At 54.4% G+C, this 27,910-nt stretch overlaps 1 protein-coding gene across 1 annotated transcript; it reads right to left on the bottom strand.

Moving 5' to 3' along the window:
* Nucleotides 1-3,217: 3,217 nt before the first annotated feature.
* On the bottom strand, nucleotides 3,218-8,151 carry LOC144279633 (phospholipase A2 inhibitor and Ly6/PLAUR domain-containing protein-like). The gene is made up of 5 exons (XM_077841209.1): nucleotides 8,058-8,151; nucleotides 6,418-6,534; nucleotides 5,906-6,058; nucleotides 5,497-5,640; nucleotides 3,218-3,378 (listed from the first exon to the last, which is right to left on the bottom strand). The coding sequence occupies exons 1-5, from the start codon at nucleotides 8,149-8,151 to the stop codon at nucleotides 3,218-3,220; spliced, it is 669 nt and encodes a 222-aa protein (XP_077697335.1).
* Between the last annotated feature and the right edge of the window lie 19,759 nt (nucleotides 8,152-27,910).

The raw sequence follows: 27,910 nt of genomic DNA, 5'->3' as shown, positions 1-27,910 counted from the left end.
GCACCCTCCGGGCCAACACAAGCTCCTAGAAAGTCCACTGCTGATTCCTTGAAAGGAGACGCCCCGATCCTGTCGGCCCAAGGGAAGGTCCCAGACACACCCTGCTTTAGATCGAACACTGAGAACCAGGGAAGGGCAGGAGCTAAGTGATTACAAGCCAGAAAAGGCAGAAACGGTCTGTGTGAGGGGTGTGATGGCGCCTCCCTCTGGCCAAATATGGCACAGCCCCAAGGTTCACGTAGCCCAACCGGGGCAGGGGGGATCCCAGGCCTGCCCAATCCTCTGACTGCCGGCTCAGGGCCCTCCAACGAAATAAACGGGCTCAGAGGAGCTCCCACCCTGCCAGAGCCCGGAGCACCTCCCTACCTCCCCCCGGGGCTCTGCGTCCCTGCACCTTTGGGGGCTTGCAGCCAGTCGCTCCCTCCTCTCTGGCAGCTGCTCTGCCCCACGGCTTTCCAGCCCCTTTATTCCTCCCAGCTGTGGTTAGCAGGGCACGCATTAAACCTTCAGTCTCTGGAACACCATGGGGTGCGTACGCCCCAAGACAGGTACAAAGAAATCAAAGGTCAAAGGCAAGCGATGCCTCCCTTCACAGGCTAAGTCAGTTCAAAGCAAAGGTTTCCTGGCTCCCAGCTCCCACCTGTTGCACCCCCATTCCCCTTTCAAGCCCGGGGAATGAACCCAGGAGTCCTGGCAGGAATCTCAGCACTGACGGGCAGGGGAACATTTCCAAGCAGGATTACATGTGGATGGGGGTGGTGCTCCTCATCGGGATGACCCCAAGCTCGGGCGAGAGCTGGAGGAGGAACGAGAAGAAGGAAGGACAGACGGACTCAGACCCACTGGCCAGGCCCCTAGCGTGGGCTGTGGGAGTCCCAAGCTCCAATCCCTGCTCTCCCCAATTCAGTCGGGGGACGTGGCCCCGGGTTTTCCTCTCGCTGGTTTTACCCACAAATTCCATCCTGACCCCAGAATCCGCCATCCACAGCGGCACGTTCCCCAGGTGAAATCCCGCCCCCACCACCCGGCTCCCTGTGCCTGTGGACGGACGGGACTCACCTGTGGCCAGGAGAGCGGACAGCAGGCAGAGGGGCAGAGCCACCCACATGGTGCCCAGGTGTTTGCTGCAGTGAGCAGGACAGCGAGGAAGCATCTGGCTGTGGTTTTCTCAGGCAGGTTGGCAAATACCTGCCCCCTGGGGGATCGGTTGGGGCTGCCCCATGACATCCTGGTGCGCCCGGAGATGGGAGATTTCACAGCCCTGCATGTGACACTGGCTGATCAGGTGATGCCAATGTGTACTGAGGCCAATTCCCTTGTGCATTAGTGGAGATCAGCGGTTCTCAGCCAGGGGTCCGTGTACCCCAGGGGTACGCACAGGTCTTTCGGGGGCACATCAGCTCATCTAGATATTTGCCTCGTTTTACAATCAGCCACTTTAAGGCACGAGTGAAGTCAGTAAGAGCTAAACTGTCGACCCCTTGTTCATATTGCTCTATATACTCTACACTGAAATGCCAGTGCAGGATTTGTCCTGCGTTCCCGCCCAGTTATTTTATAATGGCGGAAATGAGAAAGGAAGCAGCTTGTCAGCAGCAGCATGGCCGTGACCTTGTGCATTTTTATGGCTGGTTTTGTGAGCAAGTCGTTTTTAAGTGACGGGAAACTGGGGGTACCCAAGACACATCAGACTCCCGCAAGGGGTACAGCTGTCTGGAAAGGTCGAGAGCTCCTGGCCTAGATCAAAGGGATGGCGAAGGTAGAAGAGTGTGTTTGGAGTTTCGATTTAATGAAAACCAATGGGCCGTGGTATGGTTTTCCCTTCCCCGTCTGCTCTTTTAACGGAGTAACAACCATTCACCCTGAGCACAGCCCTGGGACTCACTGACCCAGCAGAGATGCCGGAGGGATGCTAAGGAGGAACTTTAGCACCAGAAAAGTGCTGACCCCAAAGGCAGGGGCCATCGTGTGTGCTGACCGCCGCGTTCCTCCCTCCCCCCATCGAAGGCAAAGCCCACGTGGGTGGGGGCCCTGCCAGCTTGTTCTCTGGGAGAAGAAGCTGTAAGGATGGATTCAGGGAAGGATCCTGCCTCACTGGGCCGGCTGGACTCTTACAGGGACCGGAACCGGATGCAAAGCGGGGAGCCCTGGAGACCGTCTGGGGGCACCTGAAAAGACTTGGGAAAATTGCAGTTTCTTCCATCACCGCCACCGTTTGGAATTACAGACTGCGACTCACCTGGGTATGAATTTTACCGGCTTTAACCCCTCGTGACCCTCATTCCCTTTCCTTAGCTCATGAACCTTTAGCGAGTTTCCTACAGACCTGGCTGCCAGCATTGCCTTTGGTGTAGGATCTGGGGTCCCGTGGCTCTGGGGTAAGTGACCAGTCTCCTGGGGCAGGGGACAACCTTGGTGGGCTGGTTTGGGGTGTACGTGAGGTTTCCTCCCAAAGTCCGGCTTGTCTGAGAGTATCTGAGGGGACTGGCTGTGACTCCGGGGTCAGACGGGGGCAGCGATCCAGGAGTTCACACTGGGTGAAATCTGCTCACAGAGCACCACCGGCTGGGGGGATCTGCCCTGTTTCCTGACACCCTCCCTGAGCCCGTCACTCCCAGTGGAGCCGCCCCAGAGAGCGGGACGAACTGAGCCCTGCAAAATCAACCTAGAAGGACATTGCTCCCCTCCAGGGCGTTCCCGCCCGCCTGGACAGCTGGGTGAGCCACGGCCTCTCCTTCCCACAGCCCTCCTTCCCCAGGGGAGCTTAGCCCGCCGGTGCCTTTCCCCCAGCCATGGGCCTTGCCTTCCGGGAGGGGGTCCAGGCAGGACTCCTGGGTTCCATTCCCTGGCCCTGCAAGGGGAGAGGGGTCCAGTGGTTAGAGCAGGGGGCTTGGGAGCCAGGACTCCTGGGCTCTATCCCTGGCTTTCAGAAGGGAGTGGGCTCTGGTGGGTTACTGGGGGGATTACTGGGAGTCAGGACTCCCGGGTTCTCTTCCTGCCAGCATCACTTGTGCACAGATAGGGGCGGGGGGGGCCCGGTACGGGGCGGTCAGGGGACAAGGAGCTAGGGGGGTGCTTTCCCCACAACTCGCTTGATTCAGCCAATGCACAAAAGAAACCCGCAATCCCCCCAAAGAGAAGCAGCAGCCGGTGGCTGCTGAAGGGAGGTGCACTTCAGCCCGGCACACAGCAGAAGGGCAGGACGCCAGACTGGGGCTCAGGGCTGCCCGATGCCTCCACCGGCCCTGGGAGCTGGGTAGCACTCGGCCCGGCTCAGCATCTTCACCACGCCCTGGGCGTATTTCCTCTCCCCCTCTCTCTTCATGCAAGCGCCAGGGGAGGCACATCCAGCCACAGCCTTCTTCACGGTGATGTTACCTGGACGGGGGGAGAGAGACGTCATCAGGGGCTCCCACATCCCCTCCCCTGACCCCCATGTGGTTTCTCACACACTCCCCTCCCACCAGGACTGCACCCGGCTCTGCAGGCAGAGTGGGGTCTCGTGCGCAGAGCAGGGGGCTGGAACAAAGTGAGAACATAACAGAGGAACGGTCCTCCTGGGCTACACCAAAGGTCCATCTAGCCCAGTATCCTCTGGCCAATGCCAGGTGCCCCAGAGGGAATGAACAGAACAGGGAACCTTCCGGTGATCCATCCCCTGTCGCCCATTCCCAGCTCCTGGCAAACAGAGGCTAGGGCCACCATCCCTGCCCACCCTGGCTAATAGCCACAGATGGACCTGTCCTCCAGGAACTTCTCTCGTTCCTGTTTGAACCCTGTTATAGTCTTGGCCTTCAAAACATCCTCTGGCAAGGAGTTCCACAGGTTGACTGTGCATTGTGTGAAGCAGTACTGCCTTTTGTTTGTTTTAATCCTGCTGCCTGTGGTGACCCCCCGTTCTTATGTTAGGAGGAGTAAATAACTCTTCCTTATTTCCTTCCTCCACACCCTTCAATCTTCTCAAGACCTCGATCATATGCCCCCTTAGCCGTCTCTTTTCCAAGGTGAAAAGTCCCACTCTTATTAATCTCTCCTCATATGGCAGCACTTCCATCCCCCTCATCATTTTGGTTGGGCTTTTCTGAAGCTTTTCCAATTCCAATATCTCTTTTTTGAGAAGGGGCGACCACATCCGTACGCAGTGTTCAAGCTGTGGGCGTCCCATGGATTTATATAGAGGCAACATGCTATTGTCTGTCTTATTCTCTGTCCCTTTCTTAATGATTCCCAGCATTCTGTTCGCTTTCTTCACGGCCGCTGCACATGGAGTGGATGATTTCAGAGAACTCTCCACTATGACTCCAAGATCTTTCTTGAGTGGTAAATTTGACCCATCATTGTGTATGTCTAGTTGGGATTACGTTTGCCCATGTGCATTACTTTGCATTTATCAACATTGAATTTCATCTGCCGTTTTGTTGCCCAGTCACCCAGTTCTGAGAGATCCTTTAGTACCTCTTCGCAGTCTCCTTTGGACTTAACTATCTTGAGTAGGTTTGTATCTTCTGCAAATTTTGCCACCTCACTATTTACCCCTTTTTCCAGAACATTTCGGAATATGGTGAATAGGACTGGGCCCAGTGCAGATCCCTGGGGGACTCCCACTATTTACCTCTCTCCGTTCTGAACACTGACCATTTTTCCTACCCTTTTTTCCCTATCTTTTAACCAGTTACTGAGCCATAAGAGGATTTTATCCCATGACAGTTCACTTTGCTTAAGAGCCTTTGGTGAGGGACGCTTTCTAAATCTAAGTACATTATATTCATGGGATCCCCCTTGTCCACACGCTTGTTGACCCCCTCAGAGAATTCTAGTAGATTGGTGAGGCGTGATTTTCCTTTACCGAAACCATGTTGACCCTTCCCCAACAAATTATGTTAATCTATGTGACTGATAGTTCTCTTCTTTCCTATAGTTTCAATGAGTTTGCCCAATACTGAAGTCAGACTTATTGGCCTGTTGTTCATGGGATCACCTCTGGAGCCCTTTTTAGAAATTGGCATGTCATTAGCCATCCTCCAGCCATTTGGGACAGAAGCTGATTTAAATGGTAGGTTACAAACCACAGTTAGTAGTTCTGTAATTTGACATTTGAGTTCCTTCCGAACTCTTGGGCGAATCCCATCTGGTCCTGGTGACTTATTACTGTTTAATTTATCAATTTCTTGCAAAGACTCCTGTAATGACTCCTCAATCTGGGACAGTTCCTCAGATTTGTTATGAAAACAGAATGGCTCAGGTTTGGGAATCTCCCTCCCAGCCTCAGCCGTGAAGACCGATGCACAGAATTCATTTAGTTTCTCCGCAGTGGCCTTATCCTCCTTGGGTGCTCCTTTGGCATCTCGGCAAGTAGGACTCCAGGGTTCTCTCTGCAACTCTGCCAGGGGAGTGGAGTCTAGTGGGTCAGAGCAAGGGGGGCTGGGACTGAGCCAGGACACCTGGGCTCCACCTCGTACTCTGTGTTCAGACCCCGCCCCCATCTGGAGGACTTACCCAGTGTTAATATCCCAGATTCCTCAACACAATGGTCCTCGGCGCCGGTGCAGGCCAACATCCCCACCGGCTGCTTGTCAAAACGATCCACTATGAAAACCATCTGGCACTGCCGGCCATTGGGGACGGAGCTCACAGTTGGCACTGAGAACAGTCAGACACACACAGTCAGCCAGGGGTGGGGAGTCACCACACGCTGGGCTCGATCCCAGCTCGGGGAAGGGAGTGGGGTCTAGTGATTAGAGCAGGGGAGCTGGGAGCCAGGACTCCTGGGTTCTGTCACCAGCTGTGGGAGGGAAGTGGGGTCTATGGGTTAGAGGTGGGGGGTGAGGCTGGGAGCCAGGACTCCTGGGTTCTCTCCAGGCAGGTGTGGCCGGAGCAGAGCTCTAGGTTTGCAGCAGACACACACCTGGGATGGCCCCGGCGTTGCAGCCGTCGGTGTCACAGCAGGCGATGTTCGCCCGCATGGTGACATTCTGCGCGTAGGTCAGCGAGAAGGGACCGGACTCACAGTTCTTGGGCTCCAGGCACGATTTAGCCGTGTAGGAGAAGTAGTTTCCCTCTGTGGAAGAGAAACAGAGAATCACCTCTGAGCTCCCCAATGGATCCCCAGCTGCTCCATCCTCCCGTTTTGTTCCATCCACCCCACCCCCAACTAATCTCATCTTTCCCCCGACCCCCAATAAAATCCTCTCTTCTGTCTGATCCAGGCCCCACAGTCACCCACTGCAATTCCCCATCTCATCCCATCCCCTGTCTATGACATTATCTTTCCAGACTGAGCAGTCCCTGCTCCTGGAGAGGAGCGGAGGCTATTGGTTAGAGTAGGAGGAGGGGGTGGGAGCCAGGACTCCTGGGTTCGACCCCTGGCTTCAGGAGGACAATGGTGTCTACACTTAGTAGGAATGTTCTTTCACTCACCCAGCCTGATCTCTGCCACGACGGTGACGCAGGTCCCTTCCGAGGGGGCGCAGGGCTGCAGGGGGCCGGAGCACGATAGCTCTCTGGACGCACACACCTCGCATTGCAGAGCGCTCCCTGGAGGTTGGAAAAATCCCTTCTCGGTACAAACCCCGGCTCCCCACCCCTCCCCAGGCAGTGCCCGTGGGCGAAATACCACCAGGAACCAAGAGGTGGCGCTGTGGGAGTTGTTACCACCAATGCCTCCTCACTGAACGTGTGGGCAGGCAGATCTTGGAGAAATGCCACCTGCTTTTGCAGCAGTTCTGCCCAGTTCCATTTAACTCTCCGGATGGGGAAAGGCATCTTGCTAGCTGGTCATTTGTATCTGACTCAACACTGCAGACAAGTCTGTTTGCTGCCTGAGTGTCTGTGGCTAGAATACATTTTCAGCTGCTGACGTGGCTATCTGGGGTGCAGCTTGTGCCTGCGAACAAACCCCACACGTCTGTGTAGACAGAAAAACAAGAATTCGGCTGCTCTGCGGAGGGGTTTCTGCCTGGCTTTGCGGTGAACCTTTCACACACACACACACACCCCGCCATAACTCTCTGCTCTCAGAGTTACGTCAGCTCAGCCACACTCGACTTCAGCCCACTTTTCATCGCTGATCCTGCCAATTCTCTTTTTCAGAATACGATTGATGCTTCTTAAGCCTTTGGATTGATGGCTGTGCACCTCCAGCTAGCGATCCCAGGAGCATCAACTCTTTCCTCTCCATAGCGTGGGGGCCTTTAAATTCATGATGTGCGTGTAAGGTTTTTAAGAAAGAAAGAAAGAAAGAAAGAAAGAAAGAAAGAAAGAAATTTGCCCACTTTGGTTTTTTTAGAGCTTTCATGTGGAAACATCAATTAAACCTCAGAATGCCTTCCCCTGCCCCTTCTATGTCCCTAGAATGTAGCAAAGTTATATTATCATATTATATTATCACTATCAAAGAAATATGGAAACTGAGGTAGAAAAAAGATGTGTTCAATTCAGGGTTAGAACCAAGAAGACAGTCGAGAACTCCTCACTCCTGACTCCCAGCTCACTCTAACCCATGAGACCCCACTCCTCTTTCAGGCCACGGACAGAACCCGGGAGTCCTGATTTGCAGCCATCTCCGCTCAAACTCACTACACCCCAGCCCTCTTCTACAGCTGGGGAATGAGCCCAGAAGTCCTGGCTCCCAGCCCCCACCCGTTGCACCCCCATTCCCCTTTGAAACCCGGGGAATGAAGCCAGGAGTCCTGGCAGGAATCTCAGCGCTGATGGGCAGGGGAACATTTCCAAGCAGGATTACATGTGGATGGGGGTGGTGCTGCTCATCGGGATGACCCCAAGCCCGGGTGAGAGCTGGAGAAGGAACGAGAAGAAGGAAGGACAGACGGACTCAGACCCACTGGCCAGGCCCCTAGCATGGGCTGTGGGAGTCCCAGGCTCCACTCCCTGCTCTCCCCAATTCAGTCGGGGGACATGGCCCCGGGTTTTCCTCTCGCTGGTTTTACCCACAAATTCCATCCTGACCCCAGAATCCGCCATCCACAGCGGCACGTTCCCCAGGTGAAATCCCGCCCCCACCACCCGGCTCCCTGTGCCTGGGGACGGACGGGACTCACCTGTGGCCAGGAGAGCGGACAGCAGGCAGAGGGGCAGAGCCACCCACATGGTGCCCGGGTGCTTGCTGCAGTGAGCAGAACAGCGAGGAAGCATCTGGCTGTGGTTTTCTCAGGCAGGTTGGCAAATACCTGCCCCCTGGGGGATCGGCTGGGGCTGCCCCATGACATCTTGGTGGGCCCGGAGATGGGAGATTTCACAGCCCTGCATGTGACACTGGCTAATCAGGTGATGCCAATGTGTACTGAGGCCAATTCCCTTGTGCATTAGTGGAGATCAGCGGTTCTCAGCCAGGGGTCCGTGTACCCCAGGGGTACACACAGGTCTTCCGGGGGTACATCAGCTCATCTAGATATTTGCCTCATTTTACAACCGGCCACATTAAGGCACGAGTGAAGTCAGTACGAGCTAAACTGTCGGCCCCTTGTTCATATTGCTCTATATACTCTACACTGAAATGCAAGCACCAGAAAAGTGTCGACTCCAAAGCCGGGGACCATCCTGTCCTGTCAACTCTCTTCTTCCAAATTTGATTGGTGATCGTTCACCCTTGCCACTGATGGCTTCACACCTCCATCGTGCATGCAAAAACTCTGGGCTGGCTGAAGAGATCCCATGATCCTTAACTCTTTCCTGTCCAGAGCTTGGGAGAGTTTCAATTCAGTCAGTGAACATAAGTTTTTAATGGAAGGACGAAAGAAAGAAAACCAATTGGTCCACTTTGGTTTTTTTCAGAGCTTTCATCTGGAAACATCACTTCAACCTCCAAAAGCCTTCTCCCGCCTTTGCCAGGGTCCCAGGTGGGAGGAAGGGAACATTACCCCCATCTTATAATCAGGGAAACTGAGGCAGAAAGAGGCAGTGTCAGACTCGGAGCCACGAATACAGCTAAGGAATCAGATTTCAGAGTAGCAGCCGTGTTAGTCTGAATCCCCAAAAAGGACGGGAGTACTTGTGGCATCTTAGAGACTAACAAATTTTTATGAATTTGTTAGTCTCTAAGGTGCCACAAGTACTCCTGTTCTTTTAAGCAAGGAGTCCGAATTGCTGCTGGCTTCCAGCCTATTCTAGACCCACCCCGTCCCTGACCTGGGGATAGAACCCAGGAGTCCTGGCTCCCAGAAATGAGACCATGTGAGTCAGTGCGATGGTGCAACAGTGTCCCCTCCTGGCCAAGCACGGCTCGGTCCCGGCTCACGCAGCTCAGCGCGGCCCTCACGCTAGTCCCTGTGCCCAGGAATCTGCAAACCCCTCCCGCTGCTCGGCCCTTTTCTCCCTGCGCTCGCTGGGCCAGCGTGGGGCACATACACCTCAGAAGAGACGCCCCACTCCCTCCCAGAGCCGGGGAATGAACCCAGGAGTCCTGGCAGGAATCTCAATGCTGGGGGCAGGGGAACATTTCCAAGCAGGATGACAAGGGTGGGGGACGGTTTTCCTGGCTCCTGAGAATTTTCTGTTTTTTCCAAGCATTTCCTGCTCCTCATCGGTGCCCGGCTCCCTGTGCCTGGGGACGGAAGGGTCTCCCCTGTGACCAGGAGAGCAGACAGCAGGCAGAAGGGCTGGGGCACCCACATGGTGGCTGGGCATTTTCTGCAGTGACCAGAGCAGTGATGAAGCAGCTGGCTGTGGGTACGGCAGGCAGGTTCAGAGAATCAGAGAACCATAGAAGATCAGGGTTGGAAGAGAGCTCAGGAGGTCATCTAGTCCAACCCCTGCTCAAAGCAGGACCCACCCCAACTAATTCATCCCAGCCAGGGCTGTGTCAAGCTGGGCGTTAAACACGTCAAAGGGTGGAGATTCCACCCCCTCCCTAGGGAACCCAATGCAGCGCTTCACCACCCTCCTATTGAAATGGTGTTTCCTAATCTCCAGCCTAGACCGCCCCCACTGCAACTGGAGACCATTGCTCCTCGTTCTGTCATCTGCCACCACTGAGAACAGCTGAGCACCACCCTCTTTGGAGCCCCCCTCAGGTAGTTGAAGGCTGCTATCAAATTCCCCCTCACTCTTCTCTTCTGCAGACAAAAGAAGCCCAGTTCCCTCAGCCTCCCCTCCTAAGTCACGTGCCCCAGCCCCCTAATCATTTTCCTTGCCCTCCGCTGGACTCTCTCCAATTTTTTCACATCCCTTCTGTAGTGGGGGCCCAAAACTGGACCCAGTACTCCAGATGTGGCCTCACCAGTGCCGAATAGAGGGGAATAATCACTTCCCTCCATCTGCTGGCAACGCTCCTACTGATGCAGCCCAAAACACCATTGGCCTTCTTGGCAACAAGGCCACCCTGCTGTCTCATAGCCAGCTTCTCATCCACTGTAATCCCCAGGTCCTGCTCTGTGGAAAGGTTGGCAAATACCTGCCCCCTGGGGGATCGGCTGGGGCTGCCCCGTGACATCCTGGTGGGCCCGGAGATGGGAGATTTCACAACCCTGCATGGGACACTGGCTGATCAGATGATACCAATGTGTCTTGAGGCCAATTCCCTTGTGCATTAGTGCAGATCAGTGGTTCTCAGCCAGGGGTCCATGTACCCCAGGGGTACACACAGGTCTTCCGGGGGGAACATCAGCTCATCTTCATGTTTGCCTCGTTTTACAACCGGCCGCATTAAGGCACGAGTGAAGTCAGTACGAGCTAAAATGTCGACCCCTTGTTCACATTGTTCTATATACTCTACACTGAAATGCCAGTGCAGGATTTGTCCTGCGTTCCCACCGAGTGATTTTATAATGGCGGAAATGAGAAAGGAAGCAGCTTGTCAGCAGCAGCACGGCCATGACATTGTGCATTTTTATGGCTGCTTTTGTGAGCAAGTCGTTTTTCAGTGAGGGGAAATTTAGGGTACCCAAGACACATCAGACTCCCGCAAGGGGTACAGCTGTCTGGAAATGTCGAGAGACCCTGGCCTAGATCAAAGGCATGGCGAAGGTAGAAGAGTGTGTTTGGAGTTTCGATTTCATGAAAACCAATGGGCCGTGGTATGGTTTTCCCTTCCCCGTCTGCTCTTTTAACGGAGTAACAACCATTCACCCTGAGCACAGCCCTGGGACTCACTGACCCAGCAGAGACGCCGGAGGGATGCTAATGAGCAACTTTAGCACCAGAAAAGTGCTGACCCCAAAGGCAGGGGCCATCGCGTGTGCTGACCGCCGCGTTCCTCCCTCTCCCCATCGAAGGCAAAGCCCACGTGGGTGGGGGCCCTGCCAGCTTGTTCTCTGGGAGAAGAAGCTGTAAGGATGGATTCAGGGAAGGATCCTGCCTCGCTGGGCTGGCTGGACTCTTACAGGGACCAGAACGGGATGCAAAGCGGGGAGCCCTGGAGACTGTCTGGGGGCACCTGAAAAGACTTGGGAAAACGGCAGTTTCTTCCATCACCGCCACCGTTTGGAATTACAGACTGCGACTCACCTGGGCATGAATTTTACCGGCTTTAACCCCTCGTGACCCTCATTCCCTTTCCTTAGCTCACGAACCTTTAGCGAGTTTCCTACAGACCTGGCTGCCAGCGTTGCCTTTGGTGTAGGATCTGGGGTCCCGTGGCTCTGGGGTAAGTGACCGGTCTCCTGGGGCTGGGAACAACCTAGGTGGGCTGGTTTGGGGTGTACGTGACCTTTCCTCCCAAAGTCCGGCTTGTCTGAGAGTATCTGAGGGGACTGGCTGTGACTCCGGGGTCAGACGGGGGCAGCGATCCAGGAGTTCACGCTGGGTGAAATCTGCTCACAGAGCACCACCGGCTGGGGGGATCTGCCCTGTTTCCTGACACCTTCCCTGAGCCCGGCATTCCCAGTGGAGCCGCCCCAGAGAGCGGGACGAACTGAGCCCTGCAAAATCAACCTAGAAGGACATTGCTCCCCTCCAGGGCGTTTCCGCCCGCCTGGACAGCTGGGTGAGCCACGGCCTCTCCTTCCCACAGCCCTCCTTCCCCAGGGGAGCTTAGCCAGCTGGTGCCTTTCCCCCGGCCACGGGCCTTCCCCTGGGGGAGGGGGTCTAGGCAGGACTCCTTGGTTCCATTCCCTGGCCCTGCAAGGGGAGGGGGTCCAGTGGTTAGAGCAGGGGGCTTGGGAGCCAGGACTCCTGGGCTCTATCCCTGGCTTTCAGAAGGGAGTGGGCTCTGGTGGGTTACAGGGGGGGTTACTGGGAGTCAGGACTCCCGAGTTCTCTTCCTGCCAGCATCACTTGTGCACAGATAGGGGCGGGGGGGCCCGGTACGGGGCGGTCAGGGGACAAGGAGCTAGGGGGGTGCTTTCCCCACAACTCACTTTATTCAGCCAATGCACAAAAGGAACCCAGAATCCCCCCCAAAGAGAAGCAGCAGCTGGTGGCTGCTGAAGGGAGGTGCACAGCAGCCCGGCATGCAGCAGAAGGGAAGGACGCTAGTCCGGGACTCAGGGCTCCCCAATGCCTCCACCGGCCCTGGGAGCTGGGTAGCACTTGGCCCGGCTCAGCATCTCCACCATGCCCTGGGCGTATTTGTTCTTCCCCACGCTCTTCATGCAAGCGCCAGGGGAGGCACATCCAGCCGCAGTCTTCATCACGGTGATGTCACCTGTACGGGGGGAGAGAGACGTAATCAGGGGCTCCCACATCCCCCCCCGACCCCAATAAGGTCTCTCACACACTCCCCTCCCAGCGGGACTGCACCCGGCTCTGCAGGTAGAGTGGGGTGTAGTGCTCAGAGCAGGGGGCTGGAACTACGTGAGAACATAACAGAGGAACGGCCCTCCTGGGTCACACCAAAGGTCCATCTAGCCCAGTATCCTCTGGCCAATGCCAGGTGCCCCAGAGGGAATGAACAGAACAGGGAACCTTCCGGTGATCCATCCCCCGTTGCCCATTCCCAGCTCCTGGCAAACAGAGGCTAGGGCCACCATCCCTGCCCACCCTGGCTAATAGCCACAGATGGACCTGTCCTCCAGGAACTTCTCTCGTTCCTGTTTGAACCCTGTTGTAGTCTTCGCCTTCACAACATTTCCCGGCAATGATTTCCACAGGTTGACTGTGCGTTGTGTGAAGCAGTACTTCCTTTGGTTTTTTTAAACCTGCTGCCCGTTCATTTCATTTGGTGGCCCCTAGTTCATATGTTAGAAAGAGTAATAACACTTCCTTCACACCCTTCAACCTTTTATAGAACTCTTTCCTATCCCCCCTTAGCCGTCTCTTTTCCAGGATGAAAAGTCCCACTCTTATTAATCTCTCCTCATATGGCAGCCGTTCCATCCCCCTCGTCATTTTGGTTGGGCTTTTCTGAAGCTTTTCCAATTCCAGTAGATCTTTTTGGAGACAGGGCGACCACATCCGCACTCAGTGTTCAGCTGTGGGCCTCCCAATGATTTATATTGAGGCAACACGATTTTTTCTGTCCTATTCTCTGTCCCTTTCTTAATGATTCCCAGCATTCTGTTCGCTGTTTTCACAGCCGCTGCACATGGAGTGGATGATTTCAGAGAACTCTCCATAGAGACTCCAAGATCTTTCTTGAGTGGTAAATTTGACCCATCATTGTGTATGTCTAGTTGGGATTATGTTTGCCCATGTGCATTATTTAGCATTTATCAACATTGAATTTCCTCTCCCGTTTTGTTGCCCAGTCACCCTGTTTTGAGAGACCCTTTAGTACCTCTTCACAGTCTGCTTTGGACTTAACTATCTTGAGTAGGTTTGTATCTTCTGCAAATTTTGCCACCTCACTATTTACCCCTTTTTCCAGAACATTTCGGAATATGGTGAATAGCTAATGTACTCAATGCTTTTTTGACTCTGTCTTCAGGAACAAGGTCGGCTCCCAGACTGCTGCGCTGGGCATCACAGCATGGGGAATAGGTGGCCAGCCCTCTGTGGAGAAAGAGGTGGTTCGGGACTATTTAGAAAAGCTGGACATGCACAAGTCCATGGGGCCGGATGCCTTGCATCCGAGAGTGCTAAAGGAGTTGGTGGATGTGATTGCAGAGCCATTGGCCATTATCTTTGAAAACTCGTGGCGAATGGGGGAAGTCCCAGATGACTGGAAAAAGGCTAATGTAGTGCCCATCTTTAAAAAAGGGAAGAAGGAGGATGCTGGGAACTACAGGCCAGTCAGCCTCACCTCAGTCCCCGGAAAAATCATGGAGCAGGTCCTCAAGGAATCAATCCTGAAGCACTTACATGAGAGGAAAGTGATCAGGAACAGCCAGCATGGATTCACCAAGGGAAGGTCATGCCTGACTAATCTAATTGCCTTCTATGATGAGATTACTGGTTCTGTGGATGAAGGGAAAGCAGTGGATGTATTGTTTCTTGACTTTAGCAAAGCTTTTGACACGGTCTCCCACAGTATTCTTGTCAGCAAGTTAAAGAAGTATGGGCTGGATGAATGCACTATAAGGTGGATACAAAGTTGGCTAGATTGTCGGGCTCAACGGGCAGTGATCAATGGCTCCATGTCTAGTTGGCAGCCGGTATCAAGTGGAGTGCCTCAAGGGTCAGTCCTGGGGCCGGTTTTGTTCAATATCTTCATAAATGATCTGGAGGATGGTGTGGATTGCACTCTCAGCAAATTTGCAGATGATACTAAATTAGGAAGAGTGGTAGATACGGTGGCAGGTAGGGTTAGGATACAGAGGGACCTAGACAAATTAGAGGATTGGGCCAAAAGAAATCTGATGAGGTTCAACAAGGACAAGTGCAGAGTCCCGCATTTAGGACGGAAGAATCCTAGGCACCGCTACAGACTAGGGACCGAATGGCTAGGCAGCAGTTCTGCGGGAAAGGACCTAGGGGTGACAGTGGACGAGAAGCTGGATATGAGTCAGCAGTGTGCCCTTCTTGCCAAGAAGGCCAATGGCATTTTGGGATTTATAAGTAGGGGCATAGCCAGCAGATCGAGGGACGTGATCGTTCCCCTCTATTCGACATTGGTGAGGCCTCATCTGGAGTACTGTGTCCAGTTTTGGGCCCCACACTACAAGAAGGATGTGGATAAATTGGAGAGAGTCCAGCGAAGGACAACAAAAATGATTAGGCGTCTGGAGCACATGACTTATGAGGAGAGGCTGAGGGAACTGGGATTGTTTAGTCTGCAGAAGAGAAGAATGAGGAGGGATTTGATAGCTGCTTTCAACTACCTGAGAGGTGGTTCCAGAGAGGATGGTTCTAGACTATTCTCAGTGGTAAAAGATGACAGGACAAGGAGTAATGGTCTCAAGTTGCAGTGGGGGAGGTTTAGGTTGGATATTAGGAAAAACTTTTTCACTAAGAGGGTGGTGAAACACTGGAATGCGTTAACTAGGGAGGTGGTAGAATCTCCTTCCTTAGAAGGTTTTAAGATCAGGCTTGACCAAGCCCTGGCTGGGATGATTTAATTGGGGATTGGTCCTGCTTTGAGCAGGGGGTTGGACTAGATGACCTCCTGAGGTCCCTTCCAACCCTGATATTCTATGATTCTATGAATAGGACTGAGCCCAGTGCAGATCCCTGGGGGACTCCCACTTTTTACCTCTCTCCGTTCTGAAAACTGACCATTTCTTCCTACCCTTTTTTCCCTATCTTTTAACAAGTTACTGAGCCATGAGAGGATTTTATCCCATGACAGCTCACGTTTCTGAAGAGCCTTTGGTGAGTGACCTTTTCAAAGGCTTTCTCAAAATCTAAGTACACTGTATCCACTGGATTCCCCTTGTTCACACGCTTGTTGACCCCCTCAGAGAATTCTAGTAGATTGCTGAGGCGTGATTTCCCTTTACCGAAACCATGTTGATCCTTCCACAACAAATTATGTACCTCTATGTGGCTGACAATTCTCTTCTTTCCTGTAGTTTCAATGAGTTTGCCCTGTACTGAAGTCAGACTTATTGGCCTGTAGTTGCCAGGATCACCTCTGGAGCCCTTTTTAAAAATTGGCGTGTCATTAGCCATCCTCCAGCCAGTTGGGACAGAAGCTGATTTAAATGGTAATTTACAAACCACAATAAGTCGTTCTGTAATTTGACATTTGAGTTCCTTCCGATCTCTTGGGCGAAACCCATCTCGTCCTGGTGACTTATTCCTGTTTAATTTATCAATTTGTTGCAAAAACTCCTGTAATGACTCCTCAATCTGGGACAGTTCCTCAGATTTGTCATGAAAATAGAATGGTTCCGGTTTGGGAATCTCCCTCCCAGCCTCAGCCGTGAAGACCGATGCACAGAATTCATTTAGTTTCTCCGCAGTGGCCTTATCCTCCTTGAGTGCTCCTTTGGCATCTCGGCAAGTAGGACTCCAGGGTTCTCTCTGCAACTCTGCCACAGGAGTGGAGTCTAGAGGGTCAGAGCAAGGGGGCCTGGGACTGAGCCAGGACACCTGGGCTCCACCTTGTACTCTGTGTTCAGACCCCGCCCCCATCTGGAGGACTTACCCAGTGTTAATATCCCAGATTCCTCAACACAATGGTCCTCGGCGCCGGTGCAGGCCAAGGGCTTGTTGTCCTGACAGTTTCCTCCCCACAGGTAGAAGCATGACGGGCACTGCCGGCCGTTGGGGACGGAGCTCACAGTTGGCACTGAGAACAGTCAGACACACACAGTCAGCCAGGGGTGGGGAGTCACCACACGCTGGGCTCGATCCCAGCTCGGGGAAGGGAGTGGGGTCTAGTGGTTAGAGCAGGGGGGCTGGGAGCCAGGACTCCTGGGTTCTATCCAGGCAGGTGTGGGCAGAGCAGGGCTCTAGGTTTGCAGCAGACACACACCTGGGATGGCCCCGGCGTTGCAGCCGTCGGTGTCACAGCAGGCGATGTTCCCCCGCATGGTGACATTGTACGCATAGGTCAGCGAGAAGGGGCCTGGCTCACAGTTCTTGGGCTCCAGGCACGATTTAGCCGTGTAGGACAAGGAGGATCCCTCTGTGGAAGGGAAACAGAGAATCACCTCTGAACTCCAAAATGGACCCCCAGCTGCTCCATCCTCCCCTTTTGTTCCATCCACCCCACCCCCAACTAATCACATCTTCCCCCTCACCCAGATAAAATCCTGTCTTCTGTCTGATCGAGGCCCCACAGCCACCCAGTGCAATTCCCCATCTCATCCCGTCCCCCGTCTATGACATTATCTTTCCAGACTGAGCAGTCCCTGCTCCTGGAGAGGAGCGGAGTCTATTGGTTAGAGTAGGGGGAGGGGCTGGGAGCCAGGACTCCTGGGTTCGACCCCTGGCTTCAGGAGGACAATGGTGTCTACACTGAGTAGAAATCTTCTTTCACTCACCCAGTTTGAACTCTGCCACGACGGTGACGCAGGTCCCTTCCGAGGGGGCGCAGGGCTGCAGGGGGCCGGAGCACAATTGCTCTCTGGACGCACACACCTCGCATTGCAGAGCGCTCCCTGGAGGTTGGAAAAATCCCTTCTCAGTACAAACCCCGGCTCCCCACCCCTCCCCAGGCAGTGCCCGTGGGCGAAATACCACCAGGAACCAAGAGGTGGCGCTGTGGGAGTTGTTACCACCAATGCCTCCTCACTGAACGTGTGGGCAGGCAGATCTTGGAGAAATGCCACCTGCTTTTGCAGCAGTTCTGCCCAGTTCCATTTAACTCTCCGGATGGGGAAAGGCATCTTGCTAGCTGGTCATTTGTATCTTACTCAACACTGCAGACAAGTCTGTTTGCTGCCTGAGTGTCTGTGGCTAGAATACATTTTCAGCTGCTGACGTGGCTATCTGGGGTGCAGCTTGTGCCTGCGAACAAACCCCACACGTCTGTGTAGACAGAAAAACAAGAATTCGGCTGCTCTGAAGAGGGGTTTCTGCCTGGCTTTGCGGTGAACCTTTCACACACACACACACACACACACACACACCCCCCGCTGTCACTCTCTGCTCCAGGCCTCTGCCTCTCAGCCACACTCGACTTCAGCCCACTTTTCATGGCTGATCCTGCCAATTCTCTTCTTCAGAATACGATTGACGCTTGTTAAGCCTTTGGATTGATGGCTGTGCACCTCCAGCCAGCGATCCCAGGAGCATCAACTCTTTCCATTCCAGAGCATGGGGGCCTTTAATTCATGACGTGAGCGTAAGGTAGTTTTAAGAAAGAAAGAAAGAAAGAAAGATTTTCCCACTTTGGTTTTTTTAGAGCTTTCATGTGGAAACATCAATTAAACCTCAGAACGCCTTCCCCTGCCCCTTCTATGTCCCTAGATGGTAGCAAAGTGATATTCTCCCCATCTAAGAAATAGGGAAACTGAGGTAGAAAAAAGATGTGTTCAATTCAGGTTTAGAACCAAGAAGACAGCCGAGAAGTCCTGACTCCCCGCCCACTCTTACCCACGAGACCCCACTCCTCTTTCAGAGCCATGGACAGAACCCGGGAGTCCTGATTTGCAGCCATCTCTGCTCAAACTCACTACACCCCAGCCCTCTTCCACAGCTGGGGAATGAGCCCAGGAGTCCTGGCTCCCAGCGCCTACCCGTTGCACCCGCATTCCCCTTTCAAACCCGTGGAATGAAGCCAGGAGTCCTGGCAGGAATCTCAGCGCTGACAGGCAGGGGAACATTTCTAGGCAGGATGACATGTGGACGGGGGTGCTGCTCCTCATCCGGATGACCCCAAGCTCGGGCGAGAGCTGGAGGAGGAACGAGAAGAAGGAAGGACAGACGGACTCAGACCCACTGGCCAGGCCCCTAGCGTGGGCTGTGGGAGTCCCAGACTCCAATCCCTGCTCTCCCCGAGTCAGCCTGGGGACGTGGCTCCGGGTTTTCCTCTTGCTGGTTTTACCCACAAATTCCATCCTGACCCCAGAATCCACCATCGACAGCAGCATGTTCCCCAAGTGAATTCCCGACCGCATCACCCGGCTCCCTGTGCCCGGGGACGGACGGGACTCACCTGTGGCCAGGAGAGCGGACAGCAGGCAGAGGGGCAGAGCCACCCACATGGTGCCTGGATGTTAGCTGCAGTGAGGAGAACAGCGAGGAAGCATCTGGCTGTGGTTTTATCCGGCAGGATGGCAAATACCTGCCCCCTGGGGGATCGGTTGGGGCTGCCCCATGACATCCTGGTGGACCCGGAGATGGGAGATTTCACAACCCTGCATGTGACTTTGGCTGATCAGGTGATGCAATGTGTCTTGAGGCCAATTCCCTTGTGCATTAGTGGAGATCAGTGGTTCTCAGCCAGGGGTCCCTGTACTCCAGGGGTACACACAGGTCTTCAGGGGGTACATCAGCTTATCTTGATGTTTGCCTCATTTTACAACAGGCCAGATATAAAGCACTAGTGAAGTCAATACGAGCTAAAATTTCCTGATACAATGACTTGTTTGTGCAGCTCTATGTACTATCCACTGAACTGTAAGAACAATATTTATATCCCAGTGGAGTTATCTTATAATTACATGGTGGAACTGAGAAAGGAAGTTATTTGTCAGTCACAATGTGGCCGTGACACTTATGTATTTTTTATAATAACATAAGAAAGGACCTGTCATAAATATAAAGGGAAGGGGAACCACCTTTCTGTCCCCGGAGCTATAAAATCCCCCATGCCCCGTGGCAAAATACTTTCACCTGTTGTCATAAATAGAAAGGGAAGGGTAAACTCCTTTATAATCCCTCCTCTCCAAAGGAAAAATCCTCTCACCTGTAAAGGGTTAAGAAGCTAAAGGTAACCTCGCTGGCACCTGACCAAAATGAGCAATGAGGAGATAAGATGCTTTCAAAAGCTGGGAGGAGGGAGAAAAACAAAGGGTCTGTGTCTGTCTGTGTGATGCTTTTGCCGGGGACAGAACAGAAATGGACTCTTAGAACTTAGTAAGTAATCTAGCTAGGTATGTGTTAGATTATGATTTCTTTACATGGCTGAGAAAATAGCTGTGCTGAATAGAATGGATATTCCTGTCTGTGTGTCTTTTTGTAACTTAAGGTTTTGCCTAGAGGCATTCTCTCTGTTTTGAATTTAATTCCCCTGTAAGGTATTTGCCTTCCTGATTTTACAGAGGTGATTCTTTTCTACTTCTATTAAAAGTCTTCTTGTAAGGAAACTCAATGCTTTTTCATTGTTCTAAGATCTAAGGGTTTGGGTCTGTGGTCACCTATGCAAATTGGTGAGGATTTGTACCAAACCTTCCCCAGGAAGTTGGGTGCAAGGGTTGGGAGGATTTGGGAGGGAAAGACGTGACCAAACTACGTTTCCCAGTAAACCCAGTTAAAGTTTGGTGGTGGCAGTAGAAATCTAGGGGCAAAGGACAAAAATAATTTGTACCTTGGGGAAGTTTTAACCTAAGCTGGTAAAAGTAAGCTTAGGAGGTTTTCATGCAGGTCCCCACATCTGTACCCTAGAGTTCAGAGTGGGGAAGGAACCTAGACAGGTGTGTAGGGGGATGGATGGACAGGCATGAAGGCAGATGGATGGATGGACAGACAGTCTCTTAGGGGAATGGATGGATGGGTGTTTGGGGGGAAGGGTGGACGTGTAGGAGGATGGACGGACAGAAGGATGGGTGTTGTCAGGGAGTCCCCGGGCGATGCTCTGGACCTGCTCCCTACGAAGGCAGGCAGGACTCTGGGGAAGTCTCCTCTCTGGGAGCAGCCTGTCTGCAGGACACAAAGCTCACCCGGCTTCCACCTTCCTGGGTCTGACCTCGGAGCATTCAGCCTCCTCTGCCATTCCATGCGCTTCCCACAGCGAGTCCGCCCAGGCGGGGTCCTGGGGAAGCCAGAGGGTCCTGCACCCCAACTCCACAGCCAGACGTGACTCTCAGCCAGCCAGTAAAACAGAGGTTTGCAGGGGGGAAGGGCCCAGGCCATCAGTGGCCAGGAAACAGGGTGTCGGCCATTCTCTGTGTCCAGACCCCTGCACACACCTGCCCTCTCGGGCTCTGCAAGGATCATACACCCTTATCCCACCTAGATACTTAAGAACTGCCTAGGGGAAACTGAGGCACCCCCACACTATTCAGAGGAAACATTAAGAACGCTTCCACTTCCTCACAGGTTTATCGGGGATGGATGGAGGGGCGGCCTGCACAGCCTTGCAAAGCACAGAGGGAAACTGAGGCACTCCATGGCATCGTAGAAATAGGAGCTCAATTTCCACTTTGTCGCATCCCTCTGTGCCCCAAACTGCTGCAGACACCAGCCGGTGCACCCTGCCACTGCCAGCACCTATCCAAGGCACTAGCTTTAACAGGGGGAGTGAGATTTAACAGGGGGAGTGAGATCAGCCAAGGCCACCTCCATGAACCCGAGGCCTTCGGGGACCGGACAAGAAAAGGGGGACGCTGGCACCAGAAATTAAAATGGAAATCCTGCTTTATTTCCCTCCTCACCAGATCCTGTTTCCAGTGTAGGAGAAATTCTGTGAGCAACTGCCCTGCTCAGCCACAGCCCTGCCCCGCTGGTCACAGCACCTGCCTCGGTGTCTAGGAGGCAAACGCACTGGTCAAGGGTGGGTGGCGCTGACTTTCCACCATCGGTCTCCGCACCGACCGTTTGCCGGCTGTGGTTTGGACACGCGTGCCAAGGGCTTAGCACACCTGGGCTCCAGGCCCCTCTCTGCCAGCCGCCCTGTGTGACCTGGGACACACCACTTAGGCCTAGAGATTCAAAGAGTTAGGTCCTGCTGAGGATCTGTGCCTCAGTTTCCCCCATCTGTTCAATGGGGCTGACAGCCCTGCCCCATCCCACAAGGTGGCTGTGAGGATAATGCATTAAAGATGATGAGGGGTTCAGATGCCATGGTGATGGGCGCCAGATAAGTATTTAGCTAGACATGCTGGGGAGGGTGGTTAACAAGCTCCCTAGGGATGCGGTGGATGCGCCGTCCCTCGGCATCCCCCAGGCCAGGCTGACTGTCCTCCTGGAAGATGCTTTCATCAAACGCACGTGATCGGGCCCCGTGTAGGGAGGACTTCTCCAGCCTGGGCTATGCGGCAGGTCAGACTAGATGCTGGGTATGGGCCCTTCTGGTCTGGGACGCCAGAAAAAAGGGTGAGGTGGCTCCCAGGAATCACCAGCCCTTGGGGCGCTGGTTTCATCTGTAAATAATTTTTGTATCTGTTTTGCTTCTGTAAGCAGTGTCAGGATGAGCTCCACCCTGACATCTGGTGGTGAGGTGTGGCAAGTTGTGGAAAAGAACTTCAGGGGCTGATCTCATTTGCATAGGCACACCCACCATGCCTAGAATGAGGCCATAGCTGCCCAAATGGTCACTTTGGCTGCTGCGGGATCCCCAGTGTCTCTGTTATTGGGGCAGGAAGAATAAATTGTTATTATCCTGATTATGGGAACTGTGCTGGGAACTGTACTTGGCCTTTTGTTATGATGGAGGGACTCACCATCAACTAAGTAGCACTCGCTGGGCAAGGGTCATGGGTTCCAAAACTCTGTGAATGGAGAGTGGCTGGGGACAAGTTTTAATACTTGGTGGTATGGGCCTATTGGTGAGGGTCTTACATGTTAATTCTCTCTCCCTTCCTCTTCTGTCTCCACTGTAGAATATCAGAGATAATTTTGATTTCATTAGAAGTTTAGTTACAGGCTGCTGAGCTCCCTTTGGGCTAATAGTGCACCAGCACTGAGGCTCCCCTACTACAAGCTGAATTCACCAAAGAGCTGAACTGACTAAGAGCTGAAATCACTGAGCGTTGTGTTAAGTAGTGGGGGAGCCTGAAGTTCTATCGTGGAGCAGTTTGCAGGATGGCTGGAGTGCCTTGTGGACAAGCTGGTGGAGCAGTTTGTAGGACAGCAGGAGCTGCTGGTGGGACGCAGAGCAGTTTGTGGACCGGCTGGTGGAGCAGTTCGTTGGACGGCGGGAGCTGCTTGTGGGCCGCGGAGCGGAGCTGAGCGAAGGAGTTCGTGGGGCGGCTGGAGGAGCGGAGCGAAGGCCTATGGAGCTGTGGGGCGGTCAGCTGCAGATCATGTAAGGTGCCTCTTACCCCTGTCCCATCTCCACCCAGGCTGGGGGGTAAGGCTCCGCAGATAAACTTTCGAACTCTGGGGCTGCCCTGACCAGGGACAGAGACTTTTGGGTCCTTAGACTTTTGGGACTTTGGGTGATTTGGGGTTGCTGGACTCAAGAAGCAAAGGGAAAGGGGCATGCCCCAATTTGCTTGGGGTGGGTTTTTTTTGCTCATGGGTTGTGTTATGAATCCTGTTGGTGTTTCCCCAACATAATGCCACATTGTTTCTCTCTCTTATTAAAAGGCTTCTGCTACACTCAGATTGCCTCTTGGAGGCGCTCAGCAGGGGTCAGGTCCCAGGTCACTGGTTGGGGGCTCAAGCCGGTTTGCATTGTGTTATTGGAATGGATCCCCTAGATATTGAACCCGGCCCTTGTTGCTGCCAACTCTGACGGGCAGAAGGGTTACACTTCTAACCAGAAGCGAAGGGAAATGCAGGCTATTCCTTCTCCTGTGTATCCTCCGCCACGCCCAGGAACATCTCCCTCTTCTTTGTGAAGATTCAATCCCGGACCTGCTCTACGAACAGCTGCAATACCCAGTTCTCTCCTGTCCGTACATCTCTGCATCCCTCCCTGCTCGTTCCCAGTGGCCCAGGCTCCGACTGAGTGTCAAACTTGTTCGGAAAAGGTTCTTTTCTGGAGAAGGGTGGGGTCCCGTGTAGCACCTGGTGCCATAGGGGGGACCCTGATCTCAGGGGAGGGAGGCGTGCAGTGCCTGGCACAATGGGGGGCCCCCAGTAGCAGGCTGGGGGGATCTATGCAGTGCCCAGTGCAATCAGGGCCCCTGCTCTGAGGAGTCTGTGCAGCTCTTGGCACAAGGGGTCCTTGATCTCAGTTATTGAGGTGCTAGAAATAAGTGGTAACAAAGTAGAGAAGGCACCTGTCCGCAGCCCTGCCCGTCAACCCCCACCGACCCTCTCTTCAGGGTCTTGCAGGGCCGATCATCAACACCGTCTAGACGGGAGGCCGGTGCCCGATCTGCATTGCCCCGGGTCGGAGCAGCTGTTCCAGCACGGAGACCCTGCAGTGCGAGGGCCGTGCCAGCCAGTGCATTTCCATCAGCGGGCAGATCTCGGAAGGTGAGCGCCTGTCCCGGATTCCTTCCAGCCCCGGCTCTCCGGGCCCATCGGCACTAGGACAAAGGGAGGCCCGGGGCCGGGATTTCCAGTGGGCCAGGCCCCCGCAGCCTCCCGGCAGTTCCCGCTTTACCTGGCTACGCCCTTGGCCCAGCTCTGGGCAAGGCTCAGCCCCAGGCTCCCTATGGGGCCAGAGCCTCTTGTCACAACCTGTGGCTTTGCAAGCGAGTTCGGAGCCACGCTCCCCTGTTCCAAAGCCAGCCGGCTTCCCCCTCTCCCTGTGGACATGGCTCTGACCCGTGTTTAAACCCAAACCCCGCTCCGTCCACACACAGAGCCCCCTGCCCCCACCTGCCCCGCCCTGCCAGGGCAGCTCAGCCAGGGGAGCCCGCACCCCTACCCGCAGTGCAGCGGTGGCGGATTAGCCAATGGGCCGTCAGGGCCTGTGCCCAGCAGCCTCAGCCCATTGGGGGCCCCCTGGAAAATGGGCACCCCTGCACCCCAAGCCCGGTGCCTGGCAGAAGTGCCAGGTGTCGGGGGGAAGCCCCAGCGCCAGGATCCCAGCTGCGGCTGTGGCCCGGGGACTGGAAGAGCTCTCACCCCCAGCTGGTGACGGGACAGATCTTTCCCGGTCTTGGGGACGTGGGTGGGGGGGCTGCAAGGGGGTGGGTGGACGGGGACAGGACTGTGGGTGGAACTGGGGCAGGGCCACGGGGGAAGGAGCAGAACAGGGGTGGGACTGCAGACAGAAGGGGCGGGCGGGCCCCAGGGCCTGCACAGCCCAGCCTTCCCGGCTTCTCGCTGGCCACCATGAGCCTGAAGTAGCAACCGCCGCCGATGGAAGAACAAGAGACGCATGCAGCATGCGGCCAGCTGCTCCCCAGGGCCGGCCAGCTGAGCTCTCACTGCTGTGACCTGCCCTGGGGTCCCGGTTGCTGTCCCGTGGATGCCGTCCCTCCCCTTGACCTCCAACCTAGACCTCCCCCACTGCAACTGGAGACCATTGCTCCTCGTTCTGTCTTCTGCCACCACTGAGAACAGCCGAGCTCCATCCTCTTTGGGACCTCCCTCAGGTAGTTGAAGGCTGCTATCGAATTCCCCCTCACTCTTCTCTTCTGCAGACAAAAGAAGACCAGTTCCCTCAGCCTCCCCTCCTAAGTCACGTGCTCCAGCCCCCTCATCATTTTCGTTGCCCTCCGCTGGACTCTCTCCAATTTGTCCACATCCCTTCTGTAGTGGGGGGCCCAAAACTGGACCCAGTACTCCAGATGTGGCCTCACCAGTGCCGAATAGAGGGGAACAATCACTTCCCTCCATCTGCTGGCAACGCTCCTACTGATGCAGCCCAAAATGCCTTTGGCCTTCTTGGCAACAAGGGAAGATTCTTTTCTACTTCTATTAAAAGTCTTCTTGCTGGGGAGGGTGGTTAACAAGCTCCCTAGGGATCTCCCTAAGGAAACTCAATGTTTTTTCTTTGTCCTAAGATCCAAGGGTTTGGGTCTGTGGTCACCTATGCAAATTGGTGAGGATTTTTACCAAACCTTCCCCAGGAAGTGGGTTGCAAGAGTTGGGAGGATTTTGGGGGGAAAGACGTTTCCAAACTATGTTTTCTCAGGAACCCAGATAAAGTTTGGTGGTGGCAGTGGAAATCCAAGGGAAAGGGTAAAATAGATTGTACCTTGGGGAAGTTTTCACCTAAGCTGGTAAAAGTAAGCTTAGGAGGTTTTCATGCAGGTCCCCACATCTGTACCCTAGAGTTCAGAGTGGGGAAGGAACTTGACAATGCTGTAGGGATGCTAACGAAGAACTTTAGCACCAGAAAAGTGCTGAGTCCAAGGGCAGGGGCCATCGCGTGTGCTGACTGCTATGTTCCTCCCTCCCCACATCGAAGGCAAAGCCCACGTGGGTGGGGACCTGCCACCTTGTTCTCTGGGAGAAGAAGCTGTAAGGATGGATTGAGGGAACCCTGCCTCGCTGGGCTGGCTGGACGCTTACAGGGACCGGAACCGGATGCAAAGCGGGGGTCCCTGGAGACCGTCTGGGAGCACCTGAAAAGACTTGGGAAAATGGCAGTTTTTCCTTCACCGCCACCGTTTGGAATTACAGACTGCAACTCACCTGGGCATGAATTTTACCTGCTTTAACCCCTTGTCACCCTCATTCCCTTTCCTTAGCTCACGAACCTTTAGCAAGATTCCTACAGAGCTGGCTGCCAGCGTTGCCTTTGGTGTAGGATCTGGGGTCCCGTGGCCCTGGGGTAAGAGACTGGTCTTCTGGGGCAGGGGACAACCTGGGTGGGCTGGTTTGGGGTGTACGTGAGGTTTCCTCACAAAGTCCGGCTTGTCTGAGAGTATCTGAGGGGACTGGCTGTGACTCCGGGGTCAGACGGGGGCAGCGATCCAGGAGTTCACGCTGGGTGAAATCTGCTCACAGAGCACCACCGGCTGGGGGGATCTGCCCTATTTCCTGACACCTTCCCTGAGCTCGTCACTCCCAGTGGAGCCGCCCCAGAGAGCGGGACGAACTGAGCCCTGCAAAATCAACCTAGAAGGACATTTCTCCCCTCCAGGGCGTTCCCGCCCGCCTGGACAGCTGGGTGAGCCACGGCCTCTCCTTCCCACAGCCCTCCTTCCCCAGGGGAGCTCAGCCAGCCGGAGCCTTTCCCCCGGCCACGGGCCTTGCCTTGGGGGAGGGGATCTAGGCAGGACTCCTAGGTTCCATTCCCTGGCCCTGCAGTGGGCTTGGGAGCCAGGACTCCTGGGCTCTATCCCTGGCTTTCAGAAGGGAGTGGGCCCTGTTGGGTTACAGGGTGGGGTACTGGGAGTCAGGACTCCAGCGTTCTCTTCCTGCCAGCATCACTTGTGCACAGATAGGGGCGGTGTGGGGCCCGGTACGGGGCAGTCAGGGGACAAGGAGCTGGGGGGTGCTTTCCGGACAACTCACTTTATTCAGCCAATGCACAAAAGGAACACGCAATCCCCCCAAAGGGAGGTGCACTGCAGCCCAGCACGCAGCAGAAGGGGAGGACGCCAGGCCGGGGCTCAGGGCTCCCCGATGCTTCCACTGGCCCAGGGAGCTGGGTAGCAGTCAACCCGGCTCAGCATCTCCACCACGCCCTGGGTGTATTTCTTCACCAAGAATCTCTTCTTGCAGGCGCCAGGGGAGCCACATCCAGCCGCACTCTTCCTCAGTTTGATGTCACCTGGATGAGGGGAGAGAGACGTAATCAGGGGCTCCCAGATCCACCCCCCGACCCCAATAAGGTCTCTCACACACTCCCTTCCCAGGAGGACTGCACCCGGCTCTGCAGGCAGAGTGGGGTCTAGTGCTCAGAGCAGGGGGCTGGAACAATGTGAGAACATAAGAGGAATGGCCCTCCTGGGTCACCCCAAAGGTCCATCTAGCCCAGTATCCTCTGGCCAATGCCAGGTGCCCCAGAGGGAATGAACAGAACAGGGAACCTTCCACTGATCCATCCCCTGTCGCCCATTCCCAGCTCCTGGCAAACAGAGGCTAGGGCCGCCATCGCTGCCCATCCTGGCAATAGCCACAGATGGACCTGTACTCCAGGAACTTCTCTCATTCCTGTTTCAACCCTGTTGTAGTCTTGGCCTTCAAAACATCCTCCGGCAATGAGTTCCACAGGTTGACTGTGCGTTGTGTGAAGCAGTACTTCCTTTTGTTTGTTTTAATCCTGCTGCCTGTGGTGACCCCTCCTTCTTATGTTAGATGGAGTAAATAACACTTCCTTATTTAGTTCCTCCACACCCTTCAACCTTCTCTAGACCTCAATCATATCCCCTCTTAGCCATCTCTTTTCCAGGCTGAAAAGTCCCACTCTTATTCATCTCTCCTCATATGGCAGCCGTTCCAACCCCCTCAT

The sequence above is a fragment of the Eretmochelys imbricata genome, chromosome 24 (assembly GCF_965152235.1).
Source record: "Eretmochelys imbricata isolate rEreImb1 chromosome 24, rEreImb1.hap1, whole genome shotgun sequence".
Classification (NCBI taxonomy): Eukaryota; Metazoa; Chordata; order Testudines; family Cheloniidae; genus Eretmochelys; species Eretmochelys imbricata.
The sequence above is the reverse complement of the archived record's forward strand: the minus strand, read 5'-3'. Positions and strand labels throughout refer to the sequence as shown.

Excerpts from the sequence above, each read along its gene's own strand:
- LOC144279633 (XM_077841209.1), bottom strand. The coding sequence starts at position 8,151 with ATGCTTCCTCGCTGTTCTGCTCACTGCAGCAAGCACCCGGGCACCATG. Across the intron at positions 6,059-6,417 it reads CGTGGCAGAGATCAGGCTGG|AGGGAAACTACTTCTCCTAC; the intron begins GTGAGTGAAAGA and ends TCTCTTCCACAG. Across the intron at positions 5,641-5,905 it reads CAACGCCGGGGCCATCCCAG|TGCCAACTGTGAGCTCCGTC; the intron begins GTGTGTGTCTGC and ends GACTGTTCTCAG.